The following is a 27,945-nucleotide window of genomic DNA, read 5'->3' as shown; positions in this document are numbered from 1 at the left end:
ATCTTAAAATAATTTCGAATTTTAAATTTACAATAGTAAAACTGAACAATGTTATGTTACCTGAAACTGTAATTGGTTCCTTTGACAGACCCTTTATTGCAAGATCAGCATTGTACTTGAAACCTTCAACATAGTTCACTTTTCCAGTGATATCTGCTATCAGTCGATTCCTAAATGACAACTCAAAGAAGGGTTCATAACGACCAATATGTCCAGTTCTAATCCTTTTATAACCTACTCTTGTCATAACCAGTTCTTGATTATTAAGTGTTATAGTTGCATCTAATGAGTTTATGGCATCAGAGTTCTCCACTTTTCCGCTTGCAGTGACCTTAATGAAGGGTGTCACAATGCTTGCTTTAGCAGCAGAATTTGTCCTGTCTAACACATACTGAGCACTCAGCTTACGATCAACTTTAGAACCGGGAGTGTCAAAATTGAAGATCACAGAGGTCTCACTCTTGCTTGCTTGACGTTTAAAGATCAGTTCATATGCATTAAAAGTATCAGTCTTAGTAATATCTAAGTGGAATCTGAAAGGCCCGGTGAGAGGAAAGTACGGTGCTGAGGGGTGAAGAGAAGAGTTGATGTAAGTCAATTCCATGCATGGCTTCATTCCAATCAGGGAACTCATAAAATCTGTAGAGCATAATGTATAATTTTCCATATTGTCTTCAATGCCTTTGCTTTCAACCATCTTGTCATGATGCAGCACAAATAGCTGTGATGCAACATTCAGTAACTCAGTTTTATTATGAGGAACATTTAGTTGCAAGTCCACCAAATCTCCACCTTGAATTTTTACCTTCCCAGACATGTACATATTTGTGTGCAATGTGCTGACAAGTCTGATACCAGCTTTAGTTATAGTTGCATCCACAGCCATGGTTCCTGCGAATTCAACGGCAGCACTAGGCATCACACTACCTTCTATGTCCACTGAATTGAGTGAGAACATGTCCTTTATATTTGCATGACCATTTAGCTTGAAGCCCACAGTAGCACTACCATTAAGAGCCAAGTTCAAGGGGAAACCAATGCAGGTAGGGATCATATATGACCCATCAATCAGTACTAAAGACTTGGTGAAATCAACATCTCTTTCCTGCATAATTTTCTTAACAAGATCAAAGGAAGTTGCACCACTTATTCCATCTATCAACTCCTTCAGTCCATGCAGCTGTGTATAGTGCAGCTCATTCCCAAACACACGTGTGTACACAGATGCCGAGGGCTCTTTTGCCAACTTTCCCTTCCTATTGAATTGGTCAGCTATCTGACTGATTCTATTTTCTACATTATCTAATTCATGTTTATCTTTGAGATTTTTCAGCATCTTGTTCATAGCATTATCTGGCAAGTAACCTGCTGGTCCAAACAAATTTTCCACAATATTTTCGAAACCTTCTGCACGTGCTCCAAGTTCCAAAATGTTAACAGATTCCCCAAACAAGTCCAGCGTGAGATTTAAAGTTGCAGAACGGGGAAGATAGGACTGTGGGGTGAAGACAACGTTACTCTCGGCAGCAGCACCTGCATTCAAGGACTCAGAGAAGAAAGAGCCCTCATAGTTTCGTGAGAACTTCCTGGCATCAGTACTGAATTTGTTCTGTAGAAAGTCACTTGATACCAGTGCCCTAATATGCTGTTTCCAGTGGCTCGATGTTTCCTGCAGGTTGGTGAGATGAGTCCATACAAATGAAGCCACTAAAACATAATAAATCTTAATTACCCAAATTTGCAGAAATTTAGACTTATCAGTATGCTGAATATTTGAAGAACCAAGTAAAAATATCATACTGTAGCATTACATTGTGTGTGAATAATTAATTCTTCTCTTCAGTCCCCAACTTATATGTATAATTACACTATGTTTTGACATTTTTGGCCATTATCAGGTAATACGTGTCTCTACATTCACTTTTGTTTTTCTGCTATTTTATCCCTATATCTGGGAGTAATCATATGATGTTACTCATATGTGCCAATTTTGCTAAAATTATTAAAATGTTTTATTATAATTCGTGTTTATTTGGTTCATGTTGCAGTGGTGTTGCAAATAATGTTTTCTCTTGTTTTCCTGTTTGTAGTAAGGTTGATATTCGTGTGTGTAGATCATCATCATCATCATCATCTCTATGTTGAAGGTGGAAATGAGAGGGATCTGCCTTCTTAGCCAACAAAATGTGACCTAATAGATAGCTGGGAAAATATGTGAAACTAGTAAGAACTAATCTTACTTACTCTCTTCAATGACTCTCTAACATCAGAAATTATCAGAAATAAAGACAGAGCTGCTGTTTTCTGCCTAAGAATTTAAAGGCAAAGAAAGTGATGTGACGCTAATTGTAGTTCTTCAACTACATTACTTTCACGTTTACATTTTTTTCCAAATTGAATTCATGATTTCTGTTCATTTAAAAACATATTTTTAAAAAGTTATTAATATTATTAAGCTAACAAATAATTTAGGCCTTAAAATTATAATATTTACGATTCTGACAAGAACAAATTTTCACTGTATGTTGTTTACCTTGGTTGACTTCTTCGCTGTACAGAGTATCTTTGATACTCTGTATTGTATGAGAGGATGGGCACTGCATGATTGCCAGATATGCTGCAATTCTCAACTCTGTGTCCTCATGTTTGTTGGTGTACAAGTCCAGAAAATGTAAACGAGTGTTCTCAGTGCACGGCAATCGACGATATGCAGAAATGGCAGCCAGGCGTACTTCAATAGGATTCACTGCCTGGCAACATAATAGCTATGTCACTATGTGCTCTGGCACAATGATGCTTTTCATAAATATGTCTCATCATCATCAGCAGCAGCAGCAACAGCAGCAACAGCAGCAACAACAACAACAACAACAACAACAACAACAACAATTACAATAACATAATATTGAACTATTTCTGCCTAACTGAGCAGCAACACATTTCTAAAGTGGGGTTTTCTGGTTCTACTATTTTTGTGCATGTCACATGTGGTTGAATGTCCACATTTTAGTGACCACTTTTAAATAAACTGCTAGAACCTTACACTTTATCCTGTTTTTTTAGACATTTATAACATTGAAATATTTATATGCAATATTAACAATAAATTATAACAATATACAATACACAAATTAGTGCACTTTCACACAACTTCATGAGATGAAACTCACATACTCGGTGTATATAACATGTAAACATAATACAATCACCAGCTTCTACCACATGGAAGACAGAGAAGTAGAGGGCTTTTTGACAAAAATTCACTGCTAGTTTCACTTACAGAGCACCTGCAGAACGTCAATTTACGTTAACATCTGCTTTGCTTCTTGCTAGTTCTGTATACAACATGACCCAACAAAACTTCTTAATAGGCAAAATATTTGATACATGCCTTTAAATTTCCTTTCTTAGACACAAAGTTCAATGGATTCTATTTATAATATGTCAACTAATTAAAACATAATATCACTGGAAGAAATTTAAATTCACACATAATAAATATATTAAAATTTTTGTATTCAGTATTTTATCCTGTTACACATCATAATAAACTAAATGATATTAATCCTAAAATATAACTACTACTCTGAATTACCTGACTACATTTTCTGATGGTGTCACTTGAGTCAATAAATACACCTGCATTACCAATGGCCTTCAAGGCAAGTATAATTAGCTGCTGTTTAACATGATCAGTAGACTGGCAATCAGATCCCAGAAGACCCTCAAATTTCCTCATGATCTCTTTTACTTCATCCATCTCTATACAGTTCTCATTTTGCTGACAGTAGTTGTGGACTAGTGCAGAGATGCCCAACAGAGCATTAGCACTTGGACTTCCATCCAACAAAGGCTGAAATCATATAAGCAATGCTGAATAATGATGGACAGTGTACAGTTAGTTGTGTTCATTTTATCATGAGCCCCAGCTATAGAGTAAACTTGACATTCATTCAGTATGACACAAATCAAAACAGAGCACACTAAAGTTTTCAGTTACTTTGAATATACAAAGTTAAAGACAAAAATATGCTTCATGGATCACTGCATTTGGTAAACTCTTTCATTCTGGTTATTCATGATTTTCAAGAAAACAAAAAATCAATAAAAAATTCAATATAATTTGCACTTTCTTTGGTGGGGCACATGGTACCGTAGTTGGTTGAGGCATTATGCTAAAAGTCGGAAGGTCATGGGTTTGAGTCCTGAATAGATGGATTTTTTTCAATTTACCTAATCCTTCCAGCCGCACTATGGCCCTGGAGTTGATTCAGCCTCTAACAGAAATGAGTACCAGGAATCCTCTTTGGGGGTAAAGGGCAGCTGGCGCGTAAGGCTAACAACCTCACGCCATCCGAATATCTAGAGAAAATGTGGGAGGTCAGTGACTCAAAACTCTATGGGCCTTCATGGCCTGTTACAGGTACAACTTCATCTTCTTTTTTTTACCTTGTCTGGTAGTGAAAGGTACTTCACACTATGCCCCATAACTCGAGTCATCTTGAGTCATGCACCAGGCATTTCCATACACCCAAGTAAATGGTTGTACCACCATGATTCAGTTATCAGAGTCTCATTTGTGACATTAAAATAAGTAAAACAAGTAAAGGTGAAGATGGCATTAAGACAAGAGAGGTTTAATATTGTGTATTCTGTACCAGCCCTTTTTTTTTCTGTGACGCTACAGCCCCAATTTGGGCCTAGGCCTACCTCCATGAAACTCTCCGTTTCACTTCGGTTTACTAGATCTTACACATTCGGTAGGACTCCTTGAGCGAGTGATCAGCTCGTCACAAGGCCTCTACCTGTAGACAAACACAGAAAAACGCACACAAACATCCATGCCCTGAGTGGGATTCGAACCCACGATCCTGGCTTCCGAGCGAGTGAAGACAGTGCATGCCTTAGACCGCTCGGCTACCGTGACCAGCGTACCATCCCTTACAACCCCTGTAAAAGTATGATAGTAAAACATCATCCATACCAAAACTGATGACATCATATCAAGTGTGGGCTTCCTTTGGAATGCAATCGAAGTGAGCCAAGAATCTATCTGAGCAACAGTTATTTCACCAGACTTGAAAAGCTGAATCATCATTTCAACTCCATCAGCTGTTCTAATGAGTGGCATTGCATCCAGAAGGAACTTCCTATGACAAAATAACTTTAAATATAAACGACTCATGTATATTATTTCAGCACTGCAAATACTGCCATTATCACAATGTTTTATAATCACAATATTAACTTATCACCTATTCTGTCATGGTTATCTATAATTCTTTAATTAGCAATTATTTTCTTCTGTTGACTAATCTGTCTCATGTTCCCTAAATTCATCTTGAAAATGTAAGTTTAGCGTTATATATTATAAATATTTGTTAGTATTGGGGTTTTCAGTTTCCATTTTCATGTATTATAATTTTAAAATTCAAGTCTTACACAAGAAACTATATTCATTGCTTTTATATATGATGAGAAAAACATCCCAAGGTTAATTGAGATATACTTTGCATTACCATACAGATTTCAAGTTCTCTGAAATCCATAGTGTCAGTTCTAATAGAAAGTAAAATAAAATTTTTATATCCATTTTAAACTGAGAATCTTGCAAGCCATATTTTGTAACTCAATAATTTTAATTTGAAACACATTTTCCTGTTAAGTAACGGGCATCAACTGGTAAGTTAATCGAACTTTAGTGGTGAATGTATTTAACTGGTTAAAAATATTAAACATTAAATTTTGGGGTACCTACTATTTTACACTGAACTACAAGAGACATATATTAATTTCATCAAGCAGTTATTATTAAACACAGTTTATATTTTATCATTCGTCATTATACTCAATACCTAAATAAGATTCACTGTCTAGAGAAGGAATCATCATGCCAACAAACAAAGCATTTTAGATTAATTTCAATATGAAGCGAAGAGCTCTGCCTTCTTACCTCATTTGTTCATCAGTGGCATGGCTGAACACCTTTTCGAGTTCAGTGTAGTTCATAGATGTGAGAGCTACTACTAAACGTGAGAACATAGAGGGAACATCACTCTCAACTCCAAGATGAGTTTTCCTAACTAGCTCCTTGAGTAGTTCTATCACGGTATATTCTTGATCCGTAATATAATTTGTTGTATCTGCATGTTCATACAATAACGTAGTACGTCGTTTGGATGCTGTACCTGCCATCAAAAATATTGGCACTTTTAAATTTAAGTAGAAATATGCATACACTCATATAAGCACATACACATCCAGATGTACAAACACACAAACCCAAAACACATACACAATAATCCTTGATTTAGGAAATTAATTTTGGAGATTTTGTATTATGGAGCATTATAAAAGTCAAAATCATGCAGCCAACAATGTGCATTGCATAATACATTTCATTTCAAAATTATGATAAAAGTTATACCCCACTTGATTAATAAGTGTCACAGGATTTGGGGAATAAAAATGCCACCCCTAGGAATATTTTATGTTGCTTGTCCAGTGCCTCCAAGAATAGTGTGTGCTTTCATGATCTCTGTCTACATAGGAAAAAGCACAGAATCCATTTCTAAGGTGGGGGACTGTCAGTAGATTTTGTCATCCTCAAAGACAGGATAATCATGGGAGCGATGAGCAGTAGAGAAACTATAACTTAATGTCACCTCTGAACCACAGGAGGAGGGAGGTCTAATATTCCTCACATTCCTCGAGTTTCGTCTATAATACAAGTGATGATTCAAATCTGCAAGCAGATCTGACCAAGGATCAGATTCATAATCCTTTGAATAAGAGTACAGAGCTTTCCTCTATACTTATAAATGTAAAATAAATATATCATTGGTTATGTCCTTCTTTTCATGGTGTAATATTACCATATTAATATTGCTAGAGTAAAGTAGTGCTGGTAAACTCCTTTAATGTGTAGCTGTTATGTTTTACCTAATCACATCTCACTCCTACAATATAAGATACACAAACTTGGATTCATTATACAGGCAGAAGCACAGACTGCCCTCCCCCCCCCAAAAAAAAAGAAACAAAAAAAGGAGAAACAGTTGCCAAAATTTTGAGCATCACTGGTGATATAACATACAGATCCAATTATTTCCCATTTCCAAAGTCACATTCACAACTTCAATTTAGAGGAAAATGTGGAGGACATGTCACTATAGCATTACGAATAAAACAAGAAAATGCAATAAATTTTTAAGAAAAACTTTCCTGATGCTTTATTTCAGAACTGATGTGAGCACCTTACCAACTCTTTGTGGTATCTCTCCATTGTGTGAAGTCTTGTAATTCAAAATCTGATTCACCATAGTGACTGCACCACCATCATGCTTAGAAAATGGACGAAAGGTATGAATCTCATTATTAGCTGCTTTCTGAAGTATACCATCTCCAATAACTTGACTCCCTCGCTGTTGACTCCTTCAAGTTAATAAAGAAAATGTATTTCACCCTACTGAACGGAATCCAGAATGTAAAAGTCTTCCATTCTCATATACATTTACATCTTTATACCTTTCACTTCACTGTCCAGTTCTCAGTCATGTATTACCAATATATTGTGACATGACTGACTAGTTTAACAAAGTACATCATTTGTTCCTGGTATCTCATACAATAAACTCACGCCTATGTCATCAAACAAGTGACCCATTGCTAGGCAAGGCAGTGTTTTTTTAATGTGGTCCAACCTAAGGCTATACATCAGCTGGTTAGATGTCAGTCATGCCTCTGAAATTGTGAGCCATTACAGTTAGTTGACAGTCAGTGACAGCGAGTGATAGTCAGTAGTAGACAGCTGGAGAAATGGGTCAGTAGTGAGACAGTCGCCAGCCAGAGGGGACTTGAACGTGGAAGAAGGGGAATACCCAATGCTGAGAGTTGTTACCAGGCAACAGCTGGTAAAGGCATAGCAAGTAGAGAAAACTTAGCGCATTCTGTAGTGAAAAGTAGAATTCATGAATTACTGACAGTGTTGTACTTTTTTATTATATTTTATTGCTGGTGGGGTGGGACTAAGCCCCTTGTACTGCGGCCACTTCTGGCCTATTGTACCAGCCCCAGATGACAGGTGAGGGTGATGTGGAGCAATTGGTGGAATGAAGATTGGCAGGGGAACTGAAGTACTCGGAGAAAACCTGCCCCAGCGCCACTTCGTCCAGCACAAATACCACTTGACCAGACACAGGATCGAACCCAGGCCGCTGCGGTGGGATGCCAGCGACTAACCGCTTGAGCTATGGCATGGCCTAGCATTGTAATTACTTGTAGTTACGAGTTATGGGAGTTCAATAAATCCAACTACCAATCCAAACCCCGTGTCTAGACACTAACACGTGACAATATGTGTTTCCATTAAGGGAAGAAAATATACTGAAAGAGGGTGGTGAGAGCATTTGAAACCAGGATGTAGGAAATAACAAGAAAGTTGAGAGAACTGCATAATGAGAAGCTTCACAATTCATATTTTTTCTCAAAAACAGATCAAAGTAGGCCAGCTCAGTAACGTCATTTCATTGAAAAAAACACACCTTGATTGACGGGCTGTACTATGGCTGTGGCATTGCAAAGCAGACATTATATATAGTGACGAGATACATCCCATTTCCCTTCCACTTATGGCCAATGTTCAGCCACTGGAAACTGTTCTATCTGTTGCATCCACTTTCCATGTTTCCGCTATCACCATTTGACCTTTGTTCCTTTTCCCTCTCCAAACAATGCACTGGTTATTTCAGACAAGACAGGATGAAAGCCTAATGTGCACCTGTCTGTATTTAAAGCAACGTGGAATGACACAGAACACAAGAAAATATCATGTACAGACAAAGAGAAACAAGAAGTTCTGAGAAGAATTAATCGTCTGCTTTCCTTTAACTGTGATTTGAATATCTGATATGATGAATAGAAAGAAATTTTAGTACATATGTGTAATGAAGTCAATAAAACAATACAATTTGGGAGACTGCAGTGCTTGTAGTACTGATGGGAGTCATTTATGAAGTACACCATTTAGCTGGATTATTACAGTCGGTCGATTAAAATGCTGTTCAGCCTTCACCAGCACAGTCATTCCTGGCTCCAGTCTCCAAAAGATTCATGACCAAGATTTTTGTTCTGTCTTAGATATGTACATGTTTAGAAACGGGGCATCCTCGTCAACAAGGGAGAGGTTGGTCATTCTACTTAGGCACTATGTTTGTGGCACTGTAGTTTCAGTACGAGTATATTCATGCTATCATGGCATCCAGGTCACTATGGACTCTGTCACTGCACTATACTAGGTAACATTTATATGAGATATAGAGTAGTTTTCTGTCAATGCAGGCTTGTGCAGCAGTTTATGCCTTAAATTATTTAACTACTCAAACTGCAGTTAGACACCTGAACAGTTGTAAGCCTGACAGCCAAGATTAAACCTCCTATACTTCTGGACTCTTACATGTCAAATTCAAGTATGTTATGACCAACGGCGAACTTTGAGAAGAACGTCCTCCCAGAGGAACCATTGGGAGTTCATTGTGCTCTTCTCCTTTGCAGTTCTCCTTTCACATGGCTGCAGCATCAAGCAACAAGCAGCAATAGAAGAGTTTTTGAACACATTGTTTTCTATGTAGTGTGCACCATATCCAAGGAAAGTCTGTGACTAAAATCTTCCCAGAGCCTCTTGTTTTTGTTTGCAAATATTTATCTTTATGTTGGCCAAGATTGTAGTTTTATTTTCATATCCCTTTTGTGGCCTGAGGTAAGGTATTCTGCATACTTATATTCTGAATGTGTTCAGTAACTTTATGGCATAACAATTTCATAATATATGTATATGTTGCATAACTGTAAAGGGACATGATATGAAATTAAACTTTGACTTACTTGATAAGGGGCAATGACTGAGCAGATGATGGCATATACGGTGTAGACTGCACAGACAGAAAATGATCCACACGATGTGAACATGCCAAAAGATTCTTCATTTTCCCAACAACAAGGCGAGGTTTGTTCAATTCATCCTCCTCTAGGATCACATCATATCTGGTTTCACAGATGCCAGCAATGTCTGACTGCATAAAAGACTTCATTTCATTATAGCAGTAATCTACAGAACTGAAAATCTATGCCACAGATAAACTACTGTTTTACAATATTTTAGTGTCAACGTTTGACTTTACACAATCTTGCTGGTCTCAGAGTTTATCCTTTGTGAAATGTTGTACTTATATCTTACCACCATGACTTGCTATCAGATTTGCACTTGATAAACAGATTTTATTAAATGCAATAGGTAAAAATCTAGTTAAAATATGATTCCAAAACTATGTAAGGAACACCTGGGCAATAAGCTATATCACTTCAAATTTACAGCTTAAATCAATTATGTTATCCTCTTAAACATTAAGTGGATCAGAAGACACCACAGACAAAGAGTTACAGAGCTTAAAAATATTTATGGTAACTTGTCACATATGCTATTTGTTATGAGAAATAAAAGAAAATGCCTTATACTACCATATAAGTATACAAAGCAGCTTATATGGTAGTACCATAGACCATGTCAATAAGATAAGAAATTATATATTTCAAGACTGTTATGCAGATGCTGATATTTGTTTACACCAGAGTCCACATTCAATGTCCCCTTGAAAGCATTAAGCATATATCCTTCAGTTCTTGATTATTTTCATGTTACTAAAGTTGAGATCGCCCTGATTTTGCAATATCATAGGAGTTTTAATCATAAATTTAGCTGTACAGATTATTACACTACCCAGCACTGACTAAACAAACTTGGAGTGGCCCTATATGGTCTCAATACCAAAAGCATCATTAAATAACCTCCCTTCCCCCTCACAAATAGAAGTAGGCACAAGCAAGGAAAATGTAATATGCATCTTTTCCTTATTATGGATGATCTAGTCTAATATGGAACAAATTAAAATAATATGTCAATACAACTAAAGACATCAATAGTACCAATGATGGGACCAAGATCGTATATAAAGTACTATTCCAATATTCCATTACAACAATGAATTTAGAATAAAAGTAAAGCTTCTGCCATTTCTCAGATTATTTGCTAACTTGGGGTGCAAAACCAGAACCATGCCAACTTTGTTCAAAGTAATCTCTGTAATAGAAAGTACACCTAAAATTGAAGACATGAAGTGGCTTAACATGTATTTTCTGCATAATCTGTGGTATATTTCACTTCACCTCATAATGCCTCTCCCTAGCAGAAGAGAGATCATGCATGGTGTTCTGGAATGCCGATAGGATACCCCGCTTGATATTGAGAACCCATGCTGGGTCATCACCTGGACACAGTTCATCCACTGTCCCATCTTGAAATGAGAAGTGAAGGGAGTTTTTCTGTAGTAGAGCAGCAAACTGTGCTGATCTTGTAACACTGCGAATGTCCCCAGTTTTGAGCTCAGAGTCTGCCAATTGCACATTTTCCAACTGTAAAAATATACATTCTATTACATGTATTTGTGGCAATTATTTTGCTTCCAATTTTTTTTTACTACTACTTTAGCAGCAGGCTAGTCCTTGTTTCATTATAGAAATTTAAATGGTAATCCATGAATTGTGTTAATCTGACTGTCCTCTAATTAAACAGAGAGTAATTGCAAGCATTATGAATTACTGTAATGGTGATTCACATACTGTTCAGAAATATAGGTAGTTTGAAACTTGAAAGAGCAATAAACTTGCAGGTTCACTGAAAATTCATAGTCCCCTTTTTAAATTAGTATGAAAACAAAATCATGTATATTTAACACTGACACAGTTTTATACCAAACTCTTTCCATATCTATGTTTATTATTTACTTTGCTGCTTAATAAGACATTCATTAAATACCTGTAGGACAAAGTCACATTCAGACAATATGTGAAAATTTGCAGTGGCTGAAAGATGGAGCTGTGACTTTTCCTTCGTGGCCCCTCGAATAGATGTTAAGGTACTCGCTGTGTAGTCATATACATATGTTGTTCCTGGTACATATCTGAATTTGTTTCCACCTAGAAGGATCGCAAATTAAACCTTAATGACTGCTTTCTTTATCCAGTAAAATACCTTCAATGTGACCTACCAGAATTGATTTAGATCAGAAAACTAGGATAGACTCTTCAGTTCCTCCCACATTTACTTTAAAATGCCTAATATTTCAGCACTGTGGCCTCAGAAATTCCATGTTCATTTTGTTGCTGGTACAGACATAAGCATATAAACATGGTGTCTATCCTTCAGTTACATGACATTCTTATCAAGCCTCGTGATAACTGAGCAATTGGTTCAAATATTTTAGCAAACACAGTGATATATAGGAAGAAGGAAGAGGGCTAAGAAGTAGGCCTGAAAATAGCATAAACTTTCTATTTTTGTACAAATAACTCCAGTCTCAAGGTAACATCCACTACATTTCAGATTACAAGGCAAAACTAATAATTCGGTTTTTTCAGCATGTAGAATTTACCTCTACAATTGATTCTCTTAATTTGTTCCGATTTTGGTACAATCAGCAGGCTATAATAAATTGTGTGATAGGTCTACATGTGTAAATATTATGAAAACGAGCCTTGTTTAGTTCTAACAACACTGGTCTACAAACTTGCTGTAGAACATATGAAAACAATGATGAGAGTCAGAAAATTCTGAACTGTGGTCTTGAGCAAGGAGCAAGAAGAACAGCGAGTTACCTGTCATAATATTGGGCCTTTAGTGTATGTTCCAGGTACTCTCCAAACACACATCATGTGGTTTACTGCAAGTTAGCTTGTTTTCTGACACAGAGAGGGACTTGTGGATAAAGAATGAAGCATATAGTCTTTTACAGTGCAGGTCAGAAAAGTCCATCAGTAAGAATACTTTATGCTTTGGCAGCTATTTTGTCAGAACTGGGTAATAAAAACAATATCATAAGCCACAAGCATTGTGATCTTTGTATATTAATCTCTGCAAAAAAATAACTACTACTGCTTGAAGAAAAACCCATGCATTAGTACCTAGCTGCAACATAATATATTTATATGCTGTATATATTGCATCCACTTATGACCTGTCAAGAGTTCCTGGCCGTTACCTGCGTTGGCAGTGGTGAAGAAGTCCATTTCTAAGGTGTTGGCAAATAATGATAGCCATCAGGCTGCCAGACTGTCAGCTTATTTCATCAGTATTGGGGGATTTAAATTTATTTAAATAACCTGAGGAGGGATGGCAGAAAATTTTAAATATAGAAAAAATGCACGCCTGAATTGAAATGATGAGAAATGCCATATTTAATTCAAATTCCATTCTGATGTTGTGAGGAAAGTATCGTAATATCTGCATAATATGATAATGTGACTTGCATTACCTTAGTAATTCAACAAGGTGTGGTAGTCCTTGATGCAATTAAACAAATACTACCATACTTATTAGCATATAAACACCCCAAAAACAATTAATTTTATTCATGGCAATGGTTCCCAAACCACAATGAAAATCTTGGTTTCAACATATCTCCACCTGTGATTTCATGAACTGTTCTCCACAACATCTAACCTTAATTGAGAAATTATTAAAATGGCGTTGTAAGGTAATTTGTGTCCTTCACTGCATTCTGAGCCTGAAGTTCATCTATGAATAGTTCCTCCTGTCCCCTGCAACTGGACAATGTTCCCATTTGTAAGACGTTATTAACTCCACTCTCCATGTCTCTCTTATCACTGTCACAATTATTTACTAATGTGCCAATTAGTGCAAATTATGCATTGAATTTTCACTGTCATTGTCTGAATCTAGCAACCTTTGCTCTGACTATTATTTGTATAAATATGTGGGAACATCCCACATACTTCCACGCTGTTTCACAAGTCTAACAGACAACACTCACTCCTATTTCAATGCCGCACATTGCTGGCAACACTCATATTTATACAGCACTCGAAGTCCAACCCACCTCTAGATCATCACGTGAGCTAATGAATGACATTGCTGTCAGCACTCATATTTATACAGCACTCACTGTCCAGCCCACATTTAGATCATCACGTGCGCTAGCCAATCAGTGTTCACAATTGCAACTGCAAGTTTCGCTCCGCCCATCAAGCATGGTATAAAAGGCAGAGCCCAAAGCTTGCAATAGTCGAATGACAGACCCGACCTCTCGTCAGAGAGGGCGCCCCACATGGACAGGACTGTAACTTTCACTTAAAAAGTAATATCTGGACATGAGCCCCAGCCGGGGCTCGACACCAAGACAGACAGACTGACTGACTGTCAGTCGCAACATGACTTTGACTCGCAATAGTTAGTCATCACATTCAGTTCAGAGCGATCAGTCGTCAGAGGCATCAGCTCTCCTCTGTGACCAGGCAACTGACATAGTTGCTGCAAGTCTCCAGCGACAGGCAACTAACGCAGCTGCCAGAACTCCAGCAACCACACCGTGGGCAGCTGTTTCTACCAGCGCATGCAGCACTACATCACCTGCCAGACAGGCCAGCTGAACGGCCATAAGATTTGGCCTACTACCAAGGAACAAACGGCCTTTTTCAGGGCCCACAAACTTTCCAAAGTGGCTGTCTATTGGAGTATCAACAAATCCCACAAATATCTAAACTTCCAACTCATTATTTTTCTAACAGCATGGCATTCAATTCAATATTGAGACCTCTCATTCACCCCCCCCCATATTTTTTTTTGAAATGAATAAATAATATCAGGCCAAGCTTGTAACGATGTAATGATAACTGTCAAACAACTGGAGTACTTATGTTATGGCAGTACAATCGATGTATGCATGAAAATAAAATATGTACAAGAAGCATCAATTACAGTCAATATATATGCATATATACACAGTCAGAACACTATATGTTAGACGTACCAGCCAACCAGTCATGTAATAGGAATATTTGTCAACAAGAAAAATGTCTGGATACTGAACTTACCTTCAGTCATCACTCAGAGCATGCAACACTATTGAGATATCTTTAAAATTATTAGTGTGAGGTAAACCCAAAGCTGCTGATGTTACTGATAGAGTCAGTACTCTACGTGGATCAATGATGTACAATGTATAATTATACTTGGGCATAATTTACTGAGTACATCCATCAGATATCAGAGTCAATGTGAATTCCAGGCATTAATTTGGTACTCCTCTAATTCAGAAAGTTTTACTTTTTGATGCCAGAAATAAAGAAAGGGAAAAGCATAGAGAAAGATCTGCATTAAATCCAGCAAGACTAGAACTTCAGACCTTTAGCAAATAGTCCAGCACCTTTCTCCTGCTACACCATGAGGTATTACAATACATTATACAGAGTCCATATATAAAAACATCTTTACACCCTGAGCTCTAAATTTTTGGATCTCAGAATCTGAGTACAGTAAATAATGGAGATCATCCTTTATATAAATCTGTACTGACTAATTCCTTAGTTACTTTCCCAGTCATCTTCCATGTGACTTGATTGACATTATCAATGTTTAAGTGTTCACAGTGTCAATAACAGCAACAGAACACAGACTGATGTTTCTGTCAAATAAAGGCAATCTCATATTGCTTATACTGAAACTTCATAAAGAAGGAATGTAACAGCAAAAATTGAAGTGACTATGACAGAATAGGAGTTGCATTTCATGTTTTTAATCCTTATGACACACAACTCTATTTTATTAATAGGGAGCAATTAAACAATCATACTGAATAATGTACATGAACAAGTGTATGAAGCCTAAGAATCAACACACCAAATATTAGTCTGAATAAAAAAACAAATGAAAGTGTACACGAAAATTTTCACCTACGCATCCATAATATTGTGTCAACTTTTTAAGAGATATTCATATATATATATACACATTAAAAAAATAAGCTCTGCATTAAAACAAGAAATGTGACTTCAAAAATTTGTTAACTACAATGTTATCAATAGTAAAAGCAATGACAATTTTCATCTCAGCATTTAAATTAATGCAAAAATAATTTCCTTTCAAATGAACACCATATTAATACTGTGGCTGAGAATCAAACAAACCAGTACAATTAATAGGGTTTCAGAATCAATTCCAAAACAAGGGGATCATTTTTCAGTAAATTATATGTCTAAATAAAATTTTCTTGCTAAAAACTTCTCATAATAAATTTACGAGATTTTTATTTTTTCTATAATTCATACTTTTGCCAGCAGAAAACAGGATGTTGCATGTATGGGTAAAGGCAATGTAATAGTTACCTCTGCAATACCCAGCACACTGATACCTTCCTTCAGTTCTGTGATGTACAGGATCTGTAAGTAAATCAAAAGAAGTAAAAGTTATGAATGAATGAATGAATATACAAGGGGTGGGCATTCTCGGCCTTTGCACCGCTACCTACAGTGATCTATTGTGGTTAAGTTATGTTATACCTTAATGAATTCCACTTTGTTACACAACCTAAGTATATGGATCACAACCATTCTTCATACACTAAACTCTGTCTTTTATGCATCCTGAAGATTCATTATCAACTCCACAACATTCCACCATTTATCCTGATCCTGAGTCAGAAGAATCTAGAACATGGCTTCCCGCAACATATTTCTTTAATGCCCATTTTAATATTACCCTTCTGTAAGATTTTGTAACAAGCACTCCATCCAATGACCCCGAGTGAAGGTTCACTCCCTGTCAGCCATCCATGACTGTCTACTCAATGAGTCTAAAGCTATCCACCATATCCAAAAGAAATCTTCTCAATTTGCCATCTAGGGGCACATCTTGCTGTGGTTGACAAGACACATTTAACATAGATTCTATTATACACCAAATCAGTTTACTAACAACATATCCCGTTTCATAGAGTCAATGGCATCGATAAACTTCAAAATATTACCAAAATTTAAGTTGGCAGATTTGTGCAATGAAACTTGTTAAATAAATTCTCTTATATAAAATGTGTACATGCATTAAACTGACAGACTGTTCCACGTATAAATCTGAAGGAAACCCAGACTGGTAAATTAGAAATTCTATGTTATCATTGTCACTAGTTTCTGCATTTTCCTAACCTTTAAGTTTTAATTTAATCTCAGTATCACACAAAAGTTTTAAATATTATTTCAATAAATGAAGTAAGGTATAAAATTATGGACTTAAATTGAGAAGAAATAAAATAATTTCTACTCTGTAGACACAGATCAAAGTTGAATTGAAACAAAAAAAAATGTATCTGAACTCGTTTGTTAGTCCATTGGTCTAAAAAGAATTTGCAACTATTGTTATTCATAAAGACTTACATTGTAATAAGATGTTGAATGTCAAAAAACACAACAAACGACTTTTGGGAAGAGTAGCCAAATTTTTTAGATCAAAAGGGATACAACTACACCATTTTCATGCAATGGGAGACTGCTGTGCAGTGAGACCTCTATGCATCACACTACACACTTTGAATAGCAGGCCACAGCTCAAGGAACTAAAACTATACAGAATGGCTGTTGGTTCAATGTATATACGTGTAAATGTATATAAATGCACGTATAATAGCTAAGTATATAGTGAGAATCAGTCAGAAGGACAGCAACTATACATGTGACCTTATTACCTTATGTCTGAAGCAACTTTAGCTCCAAAGCAGTACAAAATACTCTTTTTTTTTAGTTGCATTCCTACAGTTTTAGGTGTGTGTGAATTAGGAAATGCATGTACTTTTCACTTACAGATAAGAATCTGTATGAGCTGGAAATAAGAAAGCCTTGCAGCAACTTAAGAGCCTACATTTCTTTAAATACTTCGTCCTCAGTACAGAGGGCTGAAGAAATTAATTCATAATTATGCAAATTATGGCACATGGTAGCGTAGTTGGTTGAAGCACTATGCTACAAGCCGGAAGGTCGCAGGTTGAAGTCCCGATGAGGTCATTGGAATTTTTCAATTGACCCAGTCCTTCCAGCTGCACTATGGCCCTGGAGTCAACTCAGTCTCTAACAGAAATGAGTACCAGGAATATTCTGGAATATTTTTGAGAGTAAAGGGCGGCCGGCGTGTAGGGCTGACAACCTATGAGCCGATTGGCTAGAAAATGTGGGAACCTCAACATCTCACAACCCTATGGGCCTCCACGGCCTATTACAGGGATACCTTTATTTTTAACTTTTTTTAATAACTCATTTCTGTACATAATGACCGCCTCTGTAGTCTAGTGGTCAGAGTTCCTGGCTACAGATCCAGAGAACCATGTTCGATTCCTGGGCCTACCAGATTTTCTGAGAAGTGGGTCTGGAACGGGGTCCAATCAGCCTCATGAGGATAACTAAGGAGCTATTTCAAGGAAATAGCGGCTCTGGTCTAGGAAACCGAAATTAACGGCCGGGGGTGGGGGGGTTCGTTGCGCTGACCATGCGACATTCTCTATCCCCTAAAGTTAGCACTAAGTTCGCCGACAAGCGGCGGTCGGTAGGTCGGTCGGTATAGCTCGTTTGGGAACTAAAACCATGGATTTTTTTTCTGTACATAATTTCCAATAGCATAAATGCCCACAAGTTTCTGCACTATTATGTCATGAACACCACTAAAACTGGTTTATATAATGCTCAATTGAAGAAGATTTAATGATTTCTTAGTCTAATAAAAGTCTTTTAAACACAAAAACAATCGATCACTGTACACAAATAAAAATTAACCAACCATAATCTCACTTTTGGAATGCTGTTATGGACACTGGCAATGCACACACATGTGCAAGTTCAGATAGTAAGAATAAATGTGTGATTTTTTTAGTTGTAGTGGTGACAGAGGCGGTGCAGATTAAAGGATCAAAGCTTATAAGTGCTTGTGAAGCAGTGGAAGAACGAAATGCTATAAATGATAACAAGGAAAGTTGTGGGTCCTAAAATGCGTTACTGCTCATGCCACTGACTACGGTCCCTTAAAACAAGGTAAAGTCATATTTTAATATAAAACTTTTCTTTCCTACTAGTAAAATTTACTATTTAAACAATGAAATAATCCATGGCATGAGGTATGTTTGAATAGGTTCCATTAAAAACGACAACTTTAAAGAAAACATACATTCAAAGTATTGTAAAATTGATACATACACGTAGTTCATGCTGATTTGCAACTCAAGAGATTTTACATTTTTATATACCATGTTTCTATTTCACATGTTCAAAGTTGTAATAAGGAAATGGGTTCAACTCCATTATACAGAATACCTTATAAATCCTTTATGTTCACGGAAGTGCTGAAAATGATGGGATCATCAAATGGAGCTGATATATGCATGCTTCCTTTTCCCTTGTCCACAATTCTATGAGCGAACAATTTACGGTAAGCTCTCAAATGACTGCACTGTATCATTTTACTGTGCAATAAAACATTTTAGTTTCTTTTCTATTTTCTGTCCATTGCAAAATCAGCTCCAACAATTGAATATATTAAAATGAAGCCCCAATAACAAAGAGGAAAAGTAAGAATTTGGAAAACACAAATAATTCACAACTAAATTACAGTTACTGCACCTATGCCAGATATCCAACTAACCTATCTGTCACTGAATATACAGTTCAACCTAGCCTGTTACACCTAACATACGGTTTCCAACCATTTACTTATTTAACAAAATAAGCAAAATTACTCAGAAGTTGCAGGTAAAAGTTCACTTTGGCCATTATAATAACGAAATTGCAAACCATACCAAGTTTCATCTAAATGAGTCAAATACTTCTTGCCTTGGCATACGAGGTTAAGAGGGCATCTTGAAACCATTTGGGGTCTCAGATTCTTTTAAACGTGTTCAAGAGAACATTGATCAAAAAGCGAAGCTTTAGTTATGATTTATATAAAAAAAGTTTTTCTGGAATAGGATACAGAAAGATGGCAATTCTGTCACACAGACGGTCTCATTGTCACATGTCACTTTTACGCATTGGGTTCTGGGCATTCAAACAAGTAAAAGGGTTCATATGAAAATATGTCCTCAAGGACTCCCTTAAGACGTTCTAACCGTTATAAAATGTGAACTCCTGCCGTCACATTCTGGAAAACCAACGTTCCGAGAGCCCTTCATGTAGCATGGTGATCATATAGGTCCATTTTATGACGAGCGTTGTGTTAATGTTAACAGTACTTGACAATCTGACTCAGAATATGGAGTACTGGACGGTATGCATACAGCATACGTGTTATATTTCGAGTCAGCCTAAAGCAATTCTAAGCTTTGGAAAGCAGGTTACATATCGATCCTTAATTAACATACATGCATCTTTTGCTAAGTGCAAAAAAACTGCTGCATATGTTGATAGAAGAGACAGAGAAGAATATCTTATTCGGAGAATGTCAAATCATCATAGTTTCCTTTCTGTTGACCGCCGACTCCTAGAGTAGGCAACATTTCGCGGGAAGCTTGGGGTGTAGACCGTCTGCGTTCGGTATGTAATGTACGGGTAGTGAAGCAGATCCTCGTAGCGGAAAGATAGCCTACCATCAATTCTGGACACTTGCAGAATGCTTCTAAACACCGTTCATTGCATTTGTATCCCTATCACCAGTACTGGACGATGTACCTGCAAGACGGGCATCCTAACAATGGGCTGTGGAACAACTGGCCTAAGATCCTACGTTTACAGCACAGGTATTATTCACGGAAAAACTGTCCTTTTTATATTATTATAGGTTGGTTATTTAAGGACGTGCCGGTCATGGTAGCCGAGCGGTCTAAGGCGTGCACTGTCTTCGCTCGCTCGGAAGCCGGGATCGTAGGTTCGAATCGCACTCAGGGCATGGATGTTGTGCGTTTTTCTGTGTTTGTGTACAGGTACAGGCCTTGCGACGAGCTGATCACCCGCCAAAGGAGTCCTACCGTATGTCTAAGATCTAGAAAAGCCGATGTGAACGGAGAAGTTCATGAAGGTAGGCCTAGGCCCACTGGGGCTGTAGTGCCAAGGGAAAAAAAATTAAGGACGTACGTGATGAGATTAAAATCCTCATGCGATTCGATCTCGTCATCAGCAAAAACAGTTTTCCAACAACTTGTGTGGTGACATTTTTGGAGACTAATTCATAAGCCCTCATATTTTGCCGACAAGAATTGGTGGCAGCGATTACTTTTCTCCACCGAGCACACTTGAAAGGATAACTGGAGACGCGTCCTTCAATTTGCGTCTTCACGTCTGTTGCAATATAGCGGTGTTCAAAACATTAAAGTTGTAAATTGCATCACCAGTCCGAAAATTATCCTGAACACTGGATTGGTGGGGGGGAGTAAAGCTCAAGTTTTCTCGACTGCCCGCTCACCTTCTGAACTTTATTTCTGTGGAGATACTGTACTTGAAAGCTAAGGCCCAGCCACTACATTCAACACTAGAAAGGAACTATGGCTTCGAATTTAGCAATTTTCAAGGGAAACAAAGACTACACTAAGAATTTTCGAACACCTGTCAATTTCTTTTCCACGCAGGGCTGAGTTGTGTGTCCGTAAACATGCAGGCCATTTAAAGCACCTTTTGCGAGGAAGTGCAAATAAAAAGTTATTAATACTGGACACACTGGACAAACAAGTTAGGAAAAATCACATAACGCACTTGTTTTAAGGCGCTCATTCTCGTTTCTTCAATTATCTCCATGGAAAGAGTTATTAGACATGTAATATATGTTTCCGGTCTAGAAAACAGAAAATAACGGCCGTGGGGATTCGTTGCGCTGACCACGCGACACTCTCTATTCGCTAAAGTTGGCACCAACTTCGTCGACAAGCGGCGGTCGCTCGGTCGGTATAGTTCGCTTGCGGAATAAAACCACGGAGTTTGTTTTTGTTTTGTAACATATGTTTAACTTTTCCGTGCTGCTTTTGTTCGGGACTTCTTATCGTTCATGTAAATATATATATGGCGAGTTACGTGTGAGCAGAAATGCTTGTTAGTCTGAATTACGTGGTACGGTATCTGTTCTTGCTGTCCGATTTTAACCAAAATTTGAATTATTGCACAAATTCTCAGTCTCAAAATTCGTGAAAAGTCCAATCAGCGATTTGGGGGCGGTTACTTGCAGACAGATCGACATGTCGAATCTAATAGTGCGCATTTTAAACTACTTGATGAGAACGAGCAAAACGAATTTATTCATCAATTTTAAAAGGGCCTTCAGTATCGAAATTTATCGAAGTACTTTGACCAAAATAACACCGCTTCCGGCGTGCTTTGTGTTATATTCGAAGTAAGTGCGCCTCGTATTTATGAAAAAGGGTTTCAACAAAAGATTAAATCAACTGTGCAACTATAGAACTTATAATTTATATTGTACAGGTAAAGAGAGAGGAACCGGGATAGCGCAGTCGGTATAGCGACTGGCTACGGGCTGGACGACCGAGGGGTCGGACTTCAAGTCCCGGTGGGAGTAAGAATTTTCACTTCTCTACGTCGTCCAGACCGGTTCTGGGGTCCACCCAACCTCCTATCCAATGGGGGCTATTTCCACTGGGGTAAAACGGCCGGGGAGTGAAGCTGACTACTCACCTCTAGCTGGTGCCGAGGTCAAGAAAATGCGAATCTATACGTCCACTCCCCATACGCCTCCACGGCGTAGTGCTTAATTAGTTAAGCACAGGGACAACTTTACCTTTACAGGTAAAGGGAGCATACTGATCCCTGTACAGTTGTTTAGGGATATTTGGTGTACAGAAGACAGAACTAGGATAGTTGCCTATACAATGTCGATAATTAGTGAACATAGATTAAAATTCAACTGAGCATTATGTAGTTCTATTGGCTGACCGGAGGTGCAAAAATTTTGTCATTTATATTCTAAGAGTATATCTGTATTCGAGAAACATTTCGTAGCATAAAGAAATGTATATGAATATTACAGTTCATCTTTAAGAGTTCGACTATTAGGATTACGTTTCCTACCGAATTATTCATTAGTCGGAAGACTATTTGTAGATTATTTTAATTCTGTATTCTGTTGATGGTTAAATCTCAAAATTTCATTCAAGGACCATTAGCAGAAATTCAGGAAAATAGTTCTCTTCGATCACAAGACGTTTTGACCTGTTCTTCGGTCATCATCAGATCGTCGCCTTTGGGGCCTGTATCGACTAAAAAGCGTCAACGTAAATTTATATTAAATATTTTATATTTTAAGTAAAGCTACAAACGATCCCTTTCGCAGTTTCATAATCTTCAGTTTTGTATTACTGAACTACAAATTATTATTATTTATATAATTCGTGGTCGTACGTATAAGGGACAAAATCTTAAGATTTGGAGTCAATTTTGGTCAATATATTTTAATAAATAAGAATTACTAATAATTTTATTACGTAAGTAATAATAAAAGTAAAGGTATCCCAGTAACAGGCCGTGGAAGCCCATAGGGTTATGAGACGTCGAGGCTCTAACATTTTCTCTAGACAGTCGGCTCATAGATGGCTGTAAACATTGTCAGCCTTACGCGCCGGCAGCCCTTTACCCCCAAGAATATTTCAAGAATATTCTTGGTACTCATTTCTGTAAGAGGCTGAGTCGACCCCAGGGCAATAGTGCGGCCGGAAGGATTAGGTCAACTGAAAAAAAAAGAATGACCTCATCGGGACTTGAACCCAAGACCTTCCGGTTTGTAGCATAGTGTATTTTTTATTACGTAACAATTGTTAAATTAAGGCTGTGAAAGTCTCGTTCGACAGAAGGAAGTGTAAATAACATGTTCACATCCACCATCTTTACATGACTTACAGGAAAATACTCGTAGCTAATTTGAACGAGGGGAGTTGTGTTCCGTTGTTAGGAGATACATTATTTAAAATTTAATAAAATCGATCCTTATAATAAACAGATATTGGATACATGTTCTAGTTGATACTTATGTGAATCTGAGAGAACAGAGAACTACACTTAGTACTGGACGAATAAACATTCAATCTGAGGACTTCATTGTTCACTGTTATTGGCCAAATGAAGGAAACATTATATAAATGTGAACTGCGTCACACGTATACACTTCAGAGTAGGAATATAATAAAATTTATTAAATGAATAAAGCAAATTTGATTTAACTGCGGTCTAAATACATGCAGACCTATAAAGTAAGGTGGGAAGATTCATTTAATTATTACAGAGAATATGAAACGTCCATAACTATAGAGTTATGTTCGGAAATCCAATGTTGATTGTTGAATATACGCTTCAGAATACGTAAGCACAGACTAACAATTGTTTAATTACCTACAAAACCGTAATATTTAAGAAAAAATACACTGACATAAAGTGCGTTTCGCTTTTCCCTACAACTTTTGTTCGAAACCCGTTTCGCTCTATTAAGTATGTAAAAAATTATGTTAGAAATTTAAGTCTTCATGTAAGAAGTGTCCCGTTATTTTTGCCCGAGTTTTACCAAAATTGAAATGTGTCGATAAATTTTAGTAGTATGTCCCAGTGTGAGATTTGTTGAAAGTCCGTTATGCAGTTCTTGGATTTCATGCGTATGGCTGACGGACGGCCGCAGTAGGTTACAAACGCGCACAGAAACAGACGAACAAGATTCGCCAATATTTTATGTCACGAGTTCATCAACTCACTGATTATTTAACCATTCTTAAAGTACTATATGTAGTTTCCTTCTCATTTACAGAACATGAAGTGGCGGTAATCTGTGTAGGCGCCTTAAGGGACAAAAACATCTATCCAAGGCTCTACAGCCCTCGTGGAACTCGGCGTTTTTCCAGTCTCCTAATCTATACACAATCAGTAGGACCCCTTGCACTGAATAAAAGCACACAGACATCCATGCCTTGAGTGGGATTCGAATCCACGATCCCAGTGTTCGATCGGGAGAAGACGGTTCATGCCTTAGACCGTGCGGCCACTGTTATCGGCTAGACTGGGAAATATTACATTAATTAAAACGAACACTATCTATCTACCGCTATACAGCCCTTTATTGGGCCTTGGCCGCTTTTTCAGTTTCTTGATCCTTTACACAGTCGTTAGAATTCCTTGGACGAGAGATCAGCCCGTCGCAAGGCCTCTACCTGCACACAGGATAGCATAAACACAGAATGAACGCACACAGACATATCCAAGCCTCAAGTGGGATTCGAACCCACTATCCAATTGTTTGAACGGGTGATGACAGTTCGTGCCTTAGACCGCGCAGCTACAGTGATCGGCCAACAAAAACATACTTCTGGACAAATCAGTAGTTTGATATTTTATGTTATTTTAATTGGTTACTAACACAAGTCTCCTAACTTACTATGTTGTATTTTAGCGTCCTGTTGCACTGATTCATATTCATAATGTGTAACTTACATGTGGTTAATTATGCATATTACGAATATGTACAGGCTGTCTGAGTACTACCGTATTTACGCATGTATAGGCCGCGTGCGTGTATAGGCCGCAGCACAATTTTCAGACAGAAATTATAGAAAAAATAATTTTCTTGGAATATTATTTCAGGAGTATTGCACTCTATATTACTAATTATGAATATATATTTTTTTTTAAATGAAGTGTGATTTCGAATATTTCGAATATAAGCCGCACCCCAGTTTTCCTCTTGAATTTGTGGCAAAAAATGTGCGGCCTATACATGCGTAAATACGGTATATAGGCAAATTATATTAAATTTATCTGTAAGTCATAATAACTGAAATTCACAGAAACTTATTTATGTCATTATTAAAATTATTGTAGTTGTGTATTTGTTATGGGTCTATTACACGTGTTCAGTTTGACTTACGCTCTGCAATACTGGTGTCCTTTCCGCGTTGGCTGTTTTTGCAGACTGATATTATGGCTTTAGTACCGAACGTACCGCATGAGGGGTAATGTACCTTAGTGTCAGTGCTGTGACCTGTGTTCAACGATTCTGTACATGACGTCATAAATTGGGCGAATATATTTTTCATTCGAATGTAGGCTACCACTCCTGTATATGTCTGTATCATGTATTTTAAGGCCTTCTTGGAATTCCTTTCCTTTATTTTATGCAATACAGTATCTTCAGATATTAAACTCTGCCGTAAGAATGTCTCATATAAAAAACTGTCTAGGAGTATTTGAAATTAATTTTGCTAGTTCTAATTTCCTGTAAATTTATCGATGGTGCTACAGCCCTTTTGTTGGATCTTGGCCGCTTTTCAGTTTCCTGCTCATTTACATAGTCGGTAGGACTCCCTGTATGAGGAATCAGTCAGTCGCAAGGCACCTGCGCACACGGGACAGCACAAACACAGAAAAAACGCACATCCATGCCTCAAGTTGGATTCGAACCCACGATCCAAGTGTTTGAGCAGGCGAAGGCAGTTCATGCCTTAGACCGCGGGGCCACTGTGATCGGCAATTGCTTGTAAATGCTTTAAAATATTGTCTTAAATATCTGTCTCTCTATCTGATATGTTTTGGTGACAAATCTTACATGCTAATTGATAAATACCACTGTTATCTTAAGGGCTAATTGTTTGATTCTTGTTTCCAATAGTGTTTGTGGTCTTGGACGAATCTTTTAGTGACGGAAACAGGGGTAACGACCAAGTCAATGAATAATACTGGTATACAAATATATATATATATATAATTTCCCACTGAACAAAAATCTACGTTTTATTAATTTCAATAGAGTGTATAATAACTAAATGGGGAAAATTAAAAACACAATTCTTTTAAAATTTCAAGGTGCAGTTATGTTAGATCTCAAACATAATATAATTACACAAAAGTGATAAGATTTTATAGATTTTAGAGCTGGAAGTGAAGAGGCTGGTCCATCTTGTGTCCTTCGTGTTTTCTCCAAACCCAACAGAGGGTACGGACCCTATGAAAATGTGACACGAAAGGTGACTTCACAGTCATACCCGATTCGTAATGTATCATGACTTCAACTAACATACGCATTTCTTGTAGCAAATGTGTGATGTTAAAAAGTTGTTGTTCCGATATCAATCTGCCAAAGCACTAAATTGAGAGTCACCTTAATTATCTGCACAGCTGACTGCTACTTCTAAGCAAATTTTAACTCACTCTTAAGAAAAAATAATATTTGTTTGTTTCAGTTTTTACTGAATTATCTTGTTTCATTCCTGGCTCTTCAGTAACTTTTCTGCTCAGTACATGAAATTAAGTTTACAGCGTTTTACCTGATACTACTAAGGATACAGTGACAGCCAAAAGCACCGCCACTGGCACACCACAATTCATGTTTCGGATCTAGCCAGCACAAATAGTGGATCGACTAACACAAAGCACACACATACATCACACTAACGATTATTTGTATCAAATACTAAACACAGCTATCACCAATCCGATGAACGACTGAGAATGACAAGCGCGTGCACAGCTGTTATATAGGCTGTGGTGGCGGGAGCGACTGAGGGTATGTAACACTGCTGTGAATATGACAACACTTCCTTCCTCCTCAGCCATCATGCGCCCTGCTTAAGATCTTGAGCAGAAGGCACTAAATGATTCATAGCTTCTAGGGTATAACTCCGTGGAGCCCAATGAAAGTCAAGCGACATTTCGGAGGAATATATCAACTCCATCTTCAGTGTCGAACATGAAGCAGGCGGCAAGCATCAGGAGTAAACCAAACAAAACGTGTGTTTGAAGGAGGTATGGCTGCCTGCTTCGTGCTGATATCCTGCTTTGCTTATTAATCGACCATGAAGATGGAGGCAGTATGATCATCCGAAATGCTGGTTGACATTCGCCGGATTACGCTGAGTCATATCCCAGAAGAGAGGAACATTCATAGCAACCGCTATGGTAAGGAGTAGATTTTAACCCTGGGTTTAATTACTTTAACACCACGCCAGGAAGACGTATGGGGAGTGGAGGTATAGCTCCACCATGCTTGACAGTAGATGGAGGTGAATGCTCAGCTTCTCGCGCTTGCCGCTTTACGCCCAGGGACACAGTCTCCGGTGCCCAGTGTATAGTAGTCCGGTTGGGCCCCAGAGCCGG

General features: G+C 37.6%; 1 protein-coding gene across 3 annotated transcripts in view; it reads right to left on the bottom strand.

The window, feature by feature from the left end:
* LOC111872033 overlaps positions 1-27,269 on the bottom strand; it is an 88,151-nt gene extending 60,882 nt beyond the window's left edge. Inside the window, exons 1-11 of one of the 3 annotated variants that reach the window (XM_033754493.1) lie at positions 27,117-27,269; positions 16,234-16,287; positions 11,870-12,030; positions 11,221-11,466; positions 9,883-10,070; positions 7,262-7,434; positions 5,954-6,188; positions 4,985-5,150; positions 3,596-3,853; positions 2,534-2,750; positions 61-1,707 (exon numbers count right to left, since the gene is read on the bottom strand). In XM_033754493.1, the coding sequence (XP_033610384.1) occupies positions 61-1,707; positions 2,534-2,750; positions 3,596-3,853; positions 4,985-5,150; positions 5,954-6,188; positions 7,262-7,434; positions 9,883-10,070; positions 11,221-11,466; positions 11,870-12,030; positions 16,234-16,287; positions 27,117-27,177 (3,406 nt within the window). In that variant the 5' untranslated portion in view covers positions 27,178-27,269. The remainder of the gene's footprint in view (positions 1-60; positions 1,708-2,533; positions 2,751-3,595; positions 3,854-4,984; positions 5,151-5,953; positions 6,189-7,261; positions 7,435-9,882; positions 10,071-11,220; positions 11,467-11,869; positions 12,031-16,233; positions 16,288-27,116) is intronic. The other 2 variants (XM_023865523.2, XM_023865525.2) reach the window with 2 other exon arrangements.
* Between the last annotated feature and the right edge of the window lie 676 nt (positions 27,270-27,945).

The sequence above is a fragment of the Cryptotermes secundus genome, unplaced genomic scaffold (assembly GCF_002891405.2).
Source record: "Cryptotermes secundus unplaced genomic scaffold, Csec_1.0 scaffold87, whole genome shotgun sequence".
Lineage (NCBI taxonomy): Eukaryota > Metazoa > Arthropoda > Insecta > Blattodea > Kalotermitidae > Cryptotermes > Cryptotermes secundus.
This window is presented reverse-complemented; position numbering and strand designations above follow the sequence as displayed.